This window comes from Chiloscyllium punctatum, chromosome 22, assembly GCF_047496795.1.
Source record: "Chiloscyllium punctatum isolate Juve2018m chromosome 22, sChiPun1.3, whole genome shotgun sequence".
NCBI lineage: Eukaryota > Metazoa > Chordata > Chondrichthyes > Orectolobiformes > Hemiscylliidae > Chiloscyllium > Chiloscyllium punctatum.
Window position 1 is genome coordinate 38,078,099 of NC_092760.1, and position 14,036 is coordinate 38,092,134.

Sequence of the window (14,036 nt, forward strand, 5' to 3'; positions counted from 1 at the left end):
AGTAGGTGGTATATTTCCTGGCCAGGCATCCTGCAGAATGCAACAGCCAACTGCAGAAGTGCCTTGCCATAAGTGTGGGCCAAGCTAATGGATGCCCATGGTATTTCCATGTAGTTGCACTAGTGAAAAGTGCAACATTAAGTGAAATGTAACTCAGCAAATCAGATTTTCCCATCAAGACCAATATAACATTAGAAAGAAAAATGTTATCCACAGGTGCTGCCAAACCTGCTGAGTTACTCCAGTAATTTATGGTTTTGTTTCAGATTTCTAGCATTCCCAGTTCTTTGCTTTCTTTAAGAATCTTAAGGGACTTGACAGTGTAAATGCAGAACATTGTTTCCTCTTGCGGGAGAGTCGAGAACCAGAGGGCAGAAACTCAGAATAAGGTGTCACCCATTTGATTTCAGAATAAGGAGGAGTTACGTATCTGTGAATCAGTGGAATTCTTTATAGTCGAGGACTATGGAGGTGGATCATTTAGGGTATTTAAGGCTGAAATAGTGATATTTTTAATCAGAAGGAGAATCCAGGGTTACGGGGAAATACAGTTGAGTATTATCTGATTAACCACAATCTTATTGAATGGTAGAGCAAATTCAGTGGGCTGAATGGCCTACCTCTGCTGCTAAATCTGAAGGTCTCAAACACTATCCTGTTAATCCAAATTTGCAGATTTCAAAATATCCCTGTACAGAACTCATGTGAGGGTAAATCTTTTTCTAACACCTCAACAAGTTTAATTCCCAAACTGTAAAATCTGATAATCCTTTCCTGGTGCTTTTGTGCACCTAAGCACAAACATATTCTCAGCTTCAAAAGATCTTTTCCAGGTTTCAGCCATGTGCTGCTGGTCTTGGGTCGTTACTAAATCTTGTTCTCAGACGATCATTTTTTTTGGCATCTTCCCCCTTTTCTGTGGAGCATCCACCTTCACCCAAGGACTTCTGCTGAACTGCTCCAGACTGAAATTAAAAACATACAATACGTTCAAATAAAATGTTTTTATAGCATAAAAGGAAAATATAATGTTTCTATTTATCTCCCACCTATCGATGGTATCTTAGGTTCACCCCTGCTCCCTTCCTGACCCACCCTGTGAGTGAGTGTCCAAGTGTGGCGCTGGAAAAGCACAGCAGGTCAGCCAGCATCTGAGGAGCAGGAGAGTTGACTTTTCAGGCATTAGCCCTTCATCAAGAATGTGGTGGGGAAAGGCCGCTGAGGTATAAATGTGGGGGTGGGGCTGGGGAGAAGGTAGGTGGGAATGTGATGTGGATGCAATTGTGATAGGTCGGTGGGGAGGGTGGAGCAGATAGGTGGGAAGGAAGGTGGACAGGTCACTAGGGAGGTGCCGAGTTGGAGGTTGGATCTGGGATGAGGTGGGGTGGAGGGGTTTTGGAAATTGGTGAAGTCGATGTTGATGCTGTGTGGTTGGAGGGTGTCAAGGTAGAAGATGAAGCAGTTTTCCTCCAGGTGGCGGGTGGGTTTGATTTGGTGGTGGAGGAAAGCCAGGTGTTGGATTTCCTTGGCAGAGCTAGAGGGATAGTTGAAGTGGTCGGTCACAGGGCAGTGGGTTGATTGGTGCGTGCATCCCAAAGATATTCCCTGAATGGGACACCAACTCATTGAACCAATGTAGAGGAGACAAAATCAAGAGCAATGGACCAGCAGCTGAGGTGGGTTGATGTGCAGGAAAATCTCTGCCAGATTTGAAAGAATCCTTTAGGGCCTTGGACGGAGATAACTGCCCAGTAATAGGTTGCTTGGAGGATAGAAGCAATTGGGGAAGTGGGTACGAGCAGTAAGGGAAGAGAGTTTGTTTGAAGTGGTTTGAAGCAGCAAGTGGGACAGGGAAATATGGCAAATGCGAACAGGTTGTGGAGAGCAGTAGTGTGCAGAAATTGGTCAGTGGGCAAGTGGGACAGAGTAAGGGGAGAAGCGAAAAGTGGGAGAACGTTCTAGAGGAACGTGATGAGCAGCACTGGATTGGAAGGAAAGGAGTGAGACAAAGTGGATCTGGAAGGCAGGTAGAGTGATCAGGGAGACAATCAGGAGATGGTTGGGGAGGGCAGTGGTGATTGGGAAATGAAGTGGGAGATGCTTGGAGGGGAAGGCAGATGGCAGGGACAACTACCATAGTGTGAATGGGTCACACGAAATAGTGTTAAATCAAAGGTCCCAATGATCGATGTAAAAGCCATGCCCATTTGCTAAAACAACAGTACTGAATATAGCCACTTCAAGACAGAACTCCGTGAACTCTAATCATTAAACTCCAGATTTATAGAGCGGATTCGTTAATTTCTGTTCCTTTTATAACTTGGTTGTTTCAGGCTGGATGTAAAAAAAGTTGTAAAAGAGTTATTTTTTGGCTGTTGGTTTCAGGGGTGGTTTAATGATTTTGTAAAGAATAGTATTCGGGGTCATTTTGTCCCATGATTCATCCAAGTGTTTATAGTAGCCTCATCATGATTTGAATGGAATGCATATGTGGATTCCATGGTGCTAGCCAGTGACACTGCCTGTCTTTGTGCAAAGGATGTATTTCTCAATCCCGCCGACCAGCAATAAATTCTTGGTACACATCACTTGCAATATGCAGATATAATAGAGAATGGAGCAGCCCCATCTTATCAAGAAAAGCCATTGTTCCTCCTCCTGCTGTTGCGTGTCTCCCAGTACATGGTTTCAGTGCCAATTCCAAGAAATCTAGCTCATTTGCTGCAAAACAGGAAGATTCCCAAAGCCTGGGGCACCCTATTAGTGAATATTTTCAGGGGGCACTGTTCTCAATTATAGAGGTTGTTTCTCTGGCTTCAATCGTGCTTTTCCCTCTCTTGATTGCAGCAAGATTATTATTTTCATTATTTTCTCGTAATGATTAGGCTTCCAGTTTACAGTATCTCCATTAGAATACCCTTCAGACAATCCATTGCAATGCCTTCCCTAATGTTCTTTACTTCCTGCTCTTTTACAGAGTCAGCTTGGCTGGATTTACAAAAATAATATTTAATTCAGACGATAAAATCAATTCAAATGCATCCTTCTACTCGGTGTATGAATACTCAGAGAAGATTTTCTTGAAACAAAATCCAGGTTCGTTTCAGGGAAAAAAAACCTGTCTACATGTCTTTGAATTTGCGTTCTGCATCTGCTTTTTTTACTGGACCTTTTTCATTTATCATAATATAATTTTTTTTAACCTTTTTGTATTGTATAAGCATTCTGCCATAACCAGAGATGTAAAGAATGCCTCTTTCTTTATCTGCCGGAATAAAGCTATATTTATTTAATTTCTCACACTAATTTCGCATGCTTTTTTGGCTTAAGGAGATTGCCAGTTGGAATCAGTATTATATTTTGCCCTAATAGACGCCCACTGGAGTTTGCACTAAGACCGTGTGAAATCTGTTTCATTCAATATGTCTGCAATCATTAAAGAGTCAGAAGATTTTCATTCTGTCAGTCTGGTCTAACTATTAACCCAGATTCCAACATGGACAGGATAAAGTGCTAACCCTCTGGACCAACCTGTTTCAGCTGGTACATTATATTCTGACAGAAGTATTGAAAATTCAACTCCCTTTAAATAATTATGTATTTTGTGGAGGAAGAGTAAATTGGAGAAGTTGATTATTAAACATGGGGTGAAATACAACTCCAAAATCTGTCACCAGAGATTACAATATTCCAGTCATAATAACGACTGAGTCATAGTTTTTCAAGGAAGAGAGAAAAGCTTTCTCCAGTACTGCCTGCAAGATTTGTTCACGCCTGTTGGTGTGTCTATTCCAGATGTTATTATTGGAGCTGTGGTCGGAACCATCCTAGGTGCAGCAGTCATAATCCTCTTGGTTGTGCTGCTTTTCTTGTGGAAGAGAAGGTAAGCAACATCCCTGATCTGTACATGTTCATTCATGCCAATCCCTTTCGTCAATCACATCATGCAACTTATAAGTAGTTTTTTGCCTCTGCATCCTGCTGAATAAGCCTGAAAGCTTTGCCACCGAAGAAAGTGTTGTACAGAAACTATGTCTACCCATTCAATTTAGATATAGTTGCTGAATAAGTTATTTCGACAGAATAAGGCATCATTCTAATTCCAAACTGTACAGTTTGGTGTGATTCTGAGCCAAAAATACCAGAAACATCTCAGCCAGTGTGTACTGTGTTCGCTAATCTCAAATGGTATGATCGAGGGAGACTCTTCAGTTTATTTTGCAGTTTATTTTATTTGAAATGTAGTTTTGTTGCCTGTCATCGCTGAATCGCACTCCTTGCTAAGTAATCAAATTTTATGCCTCTATATCCCTTCCAAATAGATCAGATTTTAATCTCTCTGTCTGGAAGTGCAAATGTCTTGGTGTCAGTCCTGGATCTTGTTACTGATTTTATACCTGTACCTCCATGGCATAAACTCAAGACTGAACTTAAAACAATGCTCTGTGTTGTTCCGTTCACTTTTACGAGCAAATGATTTCACTGTAAGTGCTCAAATACACTCCATGCTTCCCAACCCCTGTCAGGTCCCATCTCATTAACCTATTTTCACTTTATAAGTCAAGGAAAGGCTTCAAACTCTTGCTGTACGCTATTTCCAGAGTTCAGCTTGTTGATCAGCAATGAACATCATTTTTGATTTTCAACTCAACAAGACAACATTGCACCTCCGGCTTGTTGATCCTAAAATACACTTGATGATTTTGACCATTTTGATCTACGTCAGGAGGCAGATGAGGCAAGTGGTTTTGATGCATTTTAAGTGAAGGTAGATGACCATAAGAGGGAAAAGGAAGTAGACGATTCCAACAATAGCTGAATGAGGAAAGATAGGAGTAGACTCAAATGCTGCATGAAAGCCAACATTAACAGGATGGGCCAAACAGCCTGTTTCTAGAGTTTAAATTTTATGGCTGTTTCCTTCATTATTTGCTGTTGTGCAATGAACATAAATATTTTAAGTTGTAAGTCTGACATCACTTTAAATCTCTCCTGTAGCTACTTTGATGCCATTATTTTCATAATTGCCCTCAATATAGATAGTGTGGACAAGGTTGAAAGGTGAATCCATGTACCCAGAATTGATCTGTTCTTGTTCCTCAGGACAATCACTATACCTCCACAGCCTGTAGTATTCTCCATAATCATTAGTAACGTTAGAGTCATCATCCAATCCTTCCTTTTCTTGCCTGGCTTGGCAGTTGTCTCAAAAGGACAGGAGGATCAACTGTGGGACTTCCAGCCCAGATTTAAATCTTAGCTCAGATATAACACCACTCCATTTAATTAAATAACCTTCCCAGCCCCAAACTGACCATCAGCGAGAGCTGGAGATTCCACCCCACATTTCTTCCCCAAAAAAATTGAAAATTAGGCACAGGGCAATAGCAAGGTATTTTATGCTCCGTGTCACAGGATTTAAGTTCACATCAACAACTACTGTTACAGTGGACTTCTGAACTTGGCCACACCATCAGGTAAAATAATGAATTGGATTTAGGTGCTTTCCCCACTGGGAAATGCTAAGTTGAGGTTGGATGCTTCCCAAGATGATACAAAACTGGCTCTAGACATCACCACTTTAAGGTAAGGCTGGGGATCTTTGATTGTACAATACTGAATCCTAGCGAGGCACTAAATGGAGGCTAGAAAGTCCTTTTAAAATCTAGATAATCTAAATGATACTCATTGTTCACACATAAAAGGAGCATATGTCATCAGGAGACCTAAAGAAAAGAATAATGCTGGCCAGGTGGAATAATTCTGGATTTGGCAGCGAAGTCATAGTGTTGCTTGCTATTGAGATTTGTTACGATCTGAGTTCATAGCTATCAACTTCATACTTCTGTCTCTTCACAGAACCAAGTCCAACAATGGGAGTTTAATTCCAATCTCGAATATCAGGTAACTCTCTCTTTTTGGGTAACTAAAACAAAGCATTAAAGCATATAGTACAGAACATTATCTAAATGAGGGAAAGACAAATTTTTATCAAGATCAGATACAATTTGTGGGGGGGGGGGGTGGGATCTGAGTGAAATGGGAATGGCTACTTGCAGATAATACTTTGTCAGAGGAGGCATTCAACAAGGAAAGCGCAAGGATAATATGTTTCCATAAAGGGTGAAACCAAGACACACAGAATCCAGGATGCTAAGGAAAACAAGAAGTTTGTGGCAAATGCTGAGGGCTCAATCTAGCAGAGTTCCTAAAAGACTATAGAACATGAAAATGCACGGAGGAACGTAGGGAAATTAGGAATGCAAAAAAAGTGCATGAGGAAGCAAGTAGATCAAAGGAAATCCCAAAGGGCTTTTGTAAATATATAAGCAGCAAGAAAATAACAAGGGAAAGTGTAGGGACCATTAGGACCATAAAGGTAATCTGTGTTTACCCAAAAGTTGTTGGCACAGTTTTCAGTGAACGCTTTGCATGGGTTTTCTAAACTGAAAGGGATGGTGCAGGTATAGACATCAGGTTGAAAGACAATGAAATAGTGGAAGAAATCAACATAAAAAGAGAGGGGGTTGCTTAAGAGTTTAGCAGCCTTAAAAGTGGTTAAGTCTAGGGGCCTGGATAGGGTAGATAAGAAAACACTTCTTTCCTTAAAAGAATCAGTAACTAGGGGGTATAGAGGTAAAAGGTTAAGATTTTTTTCAGTCCGTGTGGGAATCTGTAACGTGCTGCTTGAAAGGGTAGTTGAGTTAGAAGCATTTTAAGCAGCATGTCACTCACGCTTCCATAGCGTCCAGGGCAATGGGCCCAAAGCTGAGAAATGGGATTAATGTCGAAAGTCTTTATTCACTGCTGGCAGACGTGATGGGTTGAGTGGCCTCCTCCTGTGCTATCAATGTCTCTGAATTTATTTCACATAAAAGAATGTCATGGTCGCTTTAGAGGCTAATCAGAAATAAATGAATCCCAGGTCAAAAAATAGCAAAGAGACGAGCATTGGGAAATGTCGCAAAGCAGGACAGAGGTGGAGGAAAGGAAGACCTCCGCAGTGAATTCCAGAATACGATGCATAGTTTCCTGAAGCTTGGTTATATTGAGAGGGAGCATAGAAAGCTGGGGTGCGAGGAGGGGTGTGTTTTGAGGATTAAGGTACTGCAGATAGTTACGTAGATAGAGAGGTGATGTGGCAATGAATTAAAATGGGGATAGCAATTTTAAATTTATCAAAAGGAAAGATACTAAAATAGCTTACCAAAGGTGGAATGATTAATGAGCAGACCTTGGTGCTGGGTATCATAGAGGCATACTTTGGGACATGCTGAGGTTTACAGAGGGCAGAAAATGTCAAGTTAACCAGTCCAGCATTGTGATGTTCAACTCTGGAGAGATTATGATCTGGCTGAGGGTTTCAGTGAATTCTTTGACATAGTTTAATACTGTTTGGTGCTTAAGATGCTCAGTTGATACAATGAAACCATTAGGCTGCGTTACCACTGGTTAAAAAGGAGAGAAGCATTCAGCAGTCATGCACATCTATTTCCTGGCACATAGCATCAAAGTAAAATATCACAGCTGTGCTGAAGGAGGGCACTATGGAAGACTTGAGCAGTGAGGCAATATGGACAGAGCTCAGAAATAGGAAGGATGCGAGACTCTCGGATGGCTTGTTGCCTCCCGGGTGCTAGGGTCCGAGACGTCTCGGACCGTGTCTTCAGAATCCTTAAGGGAGAGGGTGTGCAGCCAGAAGTCGTGGTACACATTGGCACCAACGACATAGGTAGGAAGAGGGGTGGGGAGGTCATTCAAGAGCTCAAGGAGTTAGGCTGGAAGCTAAAAGCTAGGACAGACAGAGTCGTCATCTCTGGGTTGTTGCCGGTGCCACGTGACAGTGAGGCAAAGAATAGGGAGAGAGTGCAGTTGAACACGTGGCTGCAAGGATGGTGTAGGAGGGAGGGCTTCAGATATTTGGACAATTGGACTGCATTCTGGGGAAGGTGGGACCTGTATAAACAGGACGGGTTGCACCTGAACCAGAAGGGCACCAATATCCTGGGGGGTAGGTTTGCTAGCACTCTTCGGGGGATTTAACCTAATTTGGCAGGGGGATGGGATCCGGACTTGTAGTCCAGCAAGTAAGCTAGCTGAGTGTCAGGATGCCCAAGACTGTAGGGAGGCTGTGGAGAAGGTAGCACTGACAGGGAATACTTGCGGACACAGAGATGGGCTCAAGTGCGTATACTTCAACGCAAGGAGTATCAGAAATAAGGTGGGTGAACTTAAGGCGTGGATCGGTACCTGGGACTACGATGTTGTGGCCATCACGGAAACATGGATAGATGAGGGACAGGAATGGCTGTTGGAGGTTCCTGGTTACAGATGTTTCAGTAAGATTAGGGAGGGTGGTAAAAAAGGAGGGGGGGTGGCATTGCTAATTAGAAATGGTATAACAGCTGCAGAAAGGAAGTTTGAGGGGGATCTGCCTCTGGAGGTAGTATGGGCTGAAGTCAGAAATAGGAAAGGTGCAGTCACCTTGTTGGGTGTTTACTATAGGCCCCCCAATAGCAGCAGAGATGTGGAGAAACAGATTGGGAAACAGATTTTGGAAAGGTGCAGAAGCCACAGGGTCGTGGTCATGGGCGACTTCAACTTCCCAAATATTGATTGGATGCTCTTTAGATCAAGTAGATTGGATGGGGCGGTGTTTGTGCAGTGTGTCCAGGAAGCTTTTCTAACGCAGTATGTAGAGTGTCCAACCAGAGGGGAGGCCATATTGGATTTGGTACTCTGTAATGAACCGGGACAAGTGGTGGGCTTGTTCGTGGGTGAACATTTTGGTGATGGTGACCACAATTCTGTGACTTTCACCTTGGTTATGGAGAGAGATAGGTGCGCACAACAAGGTAGATTTTACAATTGGGGGAAGGGAAATTACAATGCTGTAAGACAGGATTTGAGGAGCATACGTTGGGAGCATAGGCTGTCAGGGAAGGATGTGGTGGAAATGTGGAACTTTTTCAAGGAGCAGATACGACGTGTCCTTGATATGTATGTACCTATCAGGCAGGAAAGAAATGGTCGTGTGAGGGAGCCTTGGTTGACGAGGGAGGTTGAATGTCTAGTAAAGAGGAAGAAGGAGGCTTACATAAAGTTGAGGAAACAGGGTTCAGACAGAGCAGTGGAGGGATACAGGATAGCCAGAAGGGACCTGAAGAAAGGGATTAGGAGAGCTAAGAGAGGGCATGAAAAATCCTTGGCGGATAGGATCAAGGATAACCCCAAGGCATTTTATGCGTATGTGAGAAACCTGAGAATGACGAGAACGAGGGTAGGTCCGATCAAGGACAGTAGTGGGAGACTGTGTATTGAGTCGGAAGAGATAGGAGAGATCTTGAACAAGTACTTCTCTTCAGTATTTACGAACGAGAGGGACCGTATTGTTGAAGAGGAGAGTGTGAAACAGACTGTTAAGCTAGAAGAGATACCTGTTCGGAAGGAAGATGTGTTGGACATTTTGAACAACTTGAGGATAGACAAGTCCCCCGGGCCTGACGGGATATATCCTAGGATTATGTGGGAAGCAAGAGAGGAAATTGCAGTACCGTTGGCAATGATCTCGTCTTCACTGGCAACGGGGGTGGTACCAGGGGACTGGAGAGTAGCGAATGTTGTGCCCCTGTTCAAAAAAGGGAATAGGGATAACCCCGGGAATTACAGGCCAGTTAGTCTTACTTCTGTGGTAGGCAAAGTAATGGAAAGGGTACTGAGGGATAGGATTTACGAGTATCTGCAAAGACACTGCTTGATTAGGGACAGCCAGCACGGATTTGTGAAGGGTAGGTCTTGCCTTACAAGTCTTATTGAATTCTTCGAGGAGGTGACCAAGCATGTGGATGAGGGTAGAGCAGTGGATGTAGTGTACATGGATTTTAGTAAGGCATTTGATAAGGTTCCCCATGGTAGGCTTATGCGGAAAGTCAGGAGGCATGGGATAGAGGGAAATTTGGCCAATTGGATAGAAAACTGGCTAACCGGTCGAAGGCAGAGAGTGGTGGTAGATGGTAAATATTCAGCCTGGAGCCCAGTTACAAGTGGAGTTCCGCAGGGTTCAGTTCTGGGTCCTCTGCTGTTTGTAATTTTTATTAATGACTTAGATGAGGGAGTCGAAGGGTGGGTCAGTAAATTTGCATATGATACGAAGATAGGTGGAGTTGTGGACAGTGAGGAGGGCTGTTGTCGGCTGCAGAGGGACTTAGATATGATGCAGAGCTGGGCTGAGGAGTGGCAGATGGAGTTCAACCCTGCCAAGTGTGAGGTTGTCCATTTTGGAAGAACAAATAAGAATGCGGAATACAGGGTTAATGGTAGGGTTCTTAGTCAGGTGGAGGAACAGAGGGATCTTGGGGTCTATGTACATAGATCTTTGAAGGTTGCCACTCAGGTGGATAGAGTTTGTAAGAAGGCCTATGGAGTATTATCGTTCATTAGCAGAGGGATTGAATTCAAGAGTCGTGAAGTGATGTTGCAGCTGTACAGGACTTTGGTTAGGCCACAGTTGGAGTACTGTGTGCAGTTCTGGTCGCCTCACTTTAGGAAAGATGTGGAAGCTTTGGAGAGGGTGCAGAGAAGATTTACCAGGATGTTGCCTGGAATGGAGAGTAGGTCGTACGAGGATAGGTTGAGAGTTCTCGGCCTTTTCTCGTTGGAACGGCGAAGGATGAGGGGTGACTTGATAGAGGTTTATAAGATGATCAGAGGAATAGATAGAGTAGACAGTCAGAAACTTTTTCCCCGGGTACAACAGAGTGTTACAAGGGGACATAAATTTAAGGTGAAGGGTGGAAGGTATAGGGGAGATGTCAGGGGTGGGTTCTTTACCCAGAGAGTAGTGGGGGCATGGAATGCGCTGCCCGTGGGAGTGGTGGGGTCAGAATCATTGGCGACCTTTAAGCGGCATTTGGATAGGTACATGGATGGGTGCTTAATCTAGGTTAGAAGTTCGGCACAACATCGTGGGCCGAAGGGCCTGTTCTGTGCTGTATTGTTCTATGTTCTATATGTTCTATGATGCAATAACAATGTTGGGGCTGTACTCCAGGCCTCCCAACAGCGATTGTGAGATAGAGGTACAAATATGTCAGGAGGAGAAAGTGAGGACTGCAGATGCCAGGGATCAGAGCTTAAAAATGTGTTGCTGGAAAAGCGCAGCAGGTCAGGCAGCATCAAAGGAGAAGGAGAATTGACGTTTCGGGCATAAGCCCTTCTTCAGGAATGAGGAGGGTGTGCCAAGCAGGCTAAGATAAAAGGTAGGGAGGAGGGACTTGGAGGAGGGGCGTTGGGAATGCGATAGGTGGAAGGAGGTTAAGGTGAAGGTGACCAACCCAACCGCCCCGTGGCTGAACACTTTAATTCCCCCTCCCACTCCACCAAGGACATGCAGGTCCTTGGCCTCCTCCATCACCAGACCATGGCAACACGACGCCTGGAGGAAGAGCGACTCATCTTCTGCCTAGGAATCCTCCAGCCACAAGGGATGAATGCAGATTTCTCCAGCTTCCTCATTTCCCCTCCCCCCACCTTTTCTCAGTCCCAGCCCTCAGACTCAGCACCGCCTTCTTGACCTGCAATCTTCTTCCCGACCTCTCCGCCCCCACCCCCTCTCCGGCCTATCACCCTCACCTTAACCTCCTTCCACCTATCGCATTCCCAACGCCCCTCCCCCAAGTCCCTCCTCCCTACCTTTTATCTTAGCCTGCTTGGCACACCCTCCTCATTCCTGAAGAAGGGCTTATGCCCGAAACGTTGATTCTCCTTCTCCTTTGCTGCCTGACCTACTGCGCTTTTCCAGCAACGCATTTTTGAGTCCAAATATGTAAACCAATCATAGAAGGATGTAGGAGCAACAGGGGGGTGGTGATAGGAGATTATAATTTTCCCAACATTGACTGGTATTCACTTAGTGTTAGAGGTCTACATGGAGCAGCCAGGAGGGTTTTCTAGAGCAGTATGTAAATAGTCCAACTCAGGAAGGGGTCAAACTGGAGCTGGTGTTGGGAAATGAGCCTGGCCAGATGGTTGATGTTTCAGTAGAGGATTACTGTGTGAATAGTGATCACAATTCCATAAGTTTTAGAATACTCATGGACAAATATGAGAGTGGTCCTAAAGGAAGAGTGCTAAATTGAGGGAAGAGTTGAAAAGTGTAGTGCTGGAAAAGCGCAGCAGGCCAGGCAGTATCCGAAGAGCAGGAGAATCGACAGAAGTTTCGGGCATAAGCCCTTCAGGAATGAGGCTGGTGTGCCAAGTGGGCTGAGATAAAAGGTAGGGGGGAGGGAATTTGGGGGAAGGGCGCTGGGAATACAATAGGTGGAAGGACGTGAGGGTTAGGGTGAGGGTGATAAGCCGGAGAGGGGGTGGGGCGGAGAGGTCAGGAAGAAGATTGCAGGTCAAGAGAGCGGTGCTGATTCCGGGGGTTGGGACTGAGATAAGGTCTTTAACCTTTAACTCTCTAACCTCCTCCTGCAGAAGGTGGACTGTTCCACATATCCGACAAAGAGGCAGGCATAGCTGGGGCCCCATGCAGGTGCCCATGGCTACTCCTTTGGTTATGTGGAAGTGGGAGGACTGGAAGGAGAAGTTGTTAAGAGTGAGGACCAGTTCAGTCAGTCAAAGGAGGTTGTCAATGGAAGGGTACTGGTTAGGTCGGCGGGAGAGGAAGAAGCGGAGGCCTTCGTGAGGAGGGATGGAAGTGTATAGGGACTGGATGTCCATCATGAAGATAAGGCATTGGGGGCCAGGGAAGTGAAAATCATGGAGGAGGTGGAGGGTGTGGGTGGTGTCCCAAATGTAGGTGGGGAGTTCTTGGACTAAGGGGGACAGGACAGTGTTGAGTGACAGAGATGAGTTCGGTGGGGCAGGAGCAGGCTGAGACAATAGGTCGGCCGGGGCAGTCAGGTTTGTGGATTTTGGGCAGGAGGTAGAAACGGGCGGTGCGGGGTTGTGGGACTATGAGGTTGGAGGCGGTGGATGGGAGATCCCCTGAGGTAATGAGGTTATGGATGGTCTGGGAGATGATGGTTTGGTGGTGGGATTTGGGGTCATGGTCAAGGGGACAGTAGGAGGAGGTGTCCGCAAGCTGGCATCTAGCTTCAGCTTTCTCCTAGTTGATCTTAACCTACTGCGTCTCAGTTTCTCCTAAATTGGGGAAGGCCAACTATACTAAAGTTCACCAGGTGCTGGGGAATGTAGATTGGGAGCAGCTGTTTGAAGGGCAATCCATGTTTGATATGTGGGAGGCCTTTAAAGAGTGTTCAGAAGAGATATGTTCCTGTGAAAATGAGGGATAGAAATGGCAAGATTAGGGAACCATGGATAACAGGGGAAATTGTGAGACTAGCTAAGAGGAAAGAAGATGTGTACATAAGTCCTAGGTGACTAAAGACAGACAAAGCTTTTGAAGAATGTTGAGAAGATAGGACCAATCTGAAACGAGGAATTAAGAGGGCTAAAAGGGGTCATTAGATATCTTTAGCAAACGGGGTTAAGGAAACTCCCAAATACTTTTTTTTCATATATAAGGAGTGAGAGGGTAACTAGAGAAAGAGTTGGCCCACTCGAAGACAAAGGAGGAAAGTTATGCGTGGAGTCAGAAAATGGGCAAGATTCTTAACGAGTACTTAGCATCGGTATTCACCAAGGAGAGAAACATGACGGATGTTCAGGTTAGGGATAGAGCTTTGAGAACTCTAAGTCAAGTCAGCATTAGGAGGGAGGAAGTTTTGGGTATTCCACAAGGCATTAAGGTAAACAAGTCCCCAAGTCTGGATGGGACCTACCCCAGGTTACTGAGGGATGTGAGAGAGGGTGCTTTAACAGATATCTTTGCAGCGTCCTTGAACACTGGGAAGTCCAGATGACTGGAGAATTGCTAATGTTGTCTCCTTGTTTAAGAAGGGTAGCAGGGATACACTAGGTAATTATAGTCTGAGGTCAGTGGTAAGGAAGCTGCTGGAGAAGATACTGAGGGATAGGATTATTCCCATTTGGAAGAAAATGGGCCGATCAGTAATGGGCAGCATGGTTTT

The 14,036-nt window shown here is 44.8% G+C and overlaps 1 protein-coding gene across 1 annotated transcript in view; it reads left to right on the forward strand.

Moving 5' to 3' along the window:
- ptprja (protein tyrosine phosphatase receptor type Ja) overlaps nt 1-14,036 on the forward strand; it is a 213,651-nt gene that overhangs the window by 169,454 nt on the left and 30,161 nt on the right. Inside the window, exons 28-30 of the mRNA XM_072592047.1 lie at nt 2,978-3,096; nt 3,796-3,883; nt 5,860-5,904. Of these exons, the coding sequence (XP_072448148.1) occupies nt 2,978-3,096; nt 3,796-3,883; nt 5,860-5,904 (252 nt within the window). The remainder of the gene's footprint in view (nt 1-2,977; nt 3,097-3,795; nt 3,884-5,859; nt 5,905-14,036) is intronic.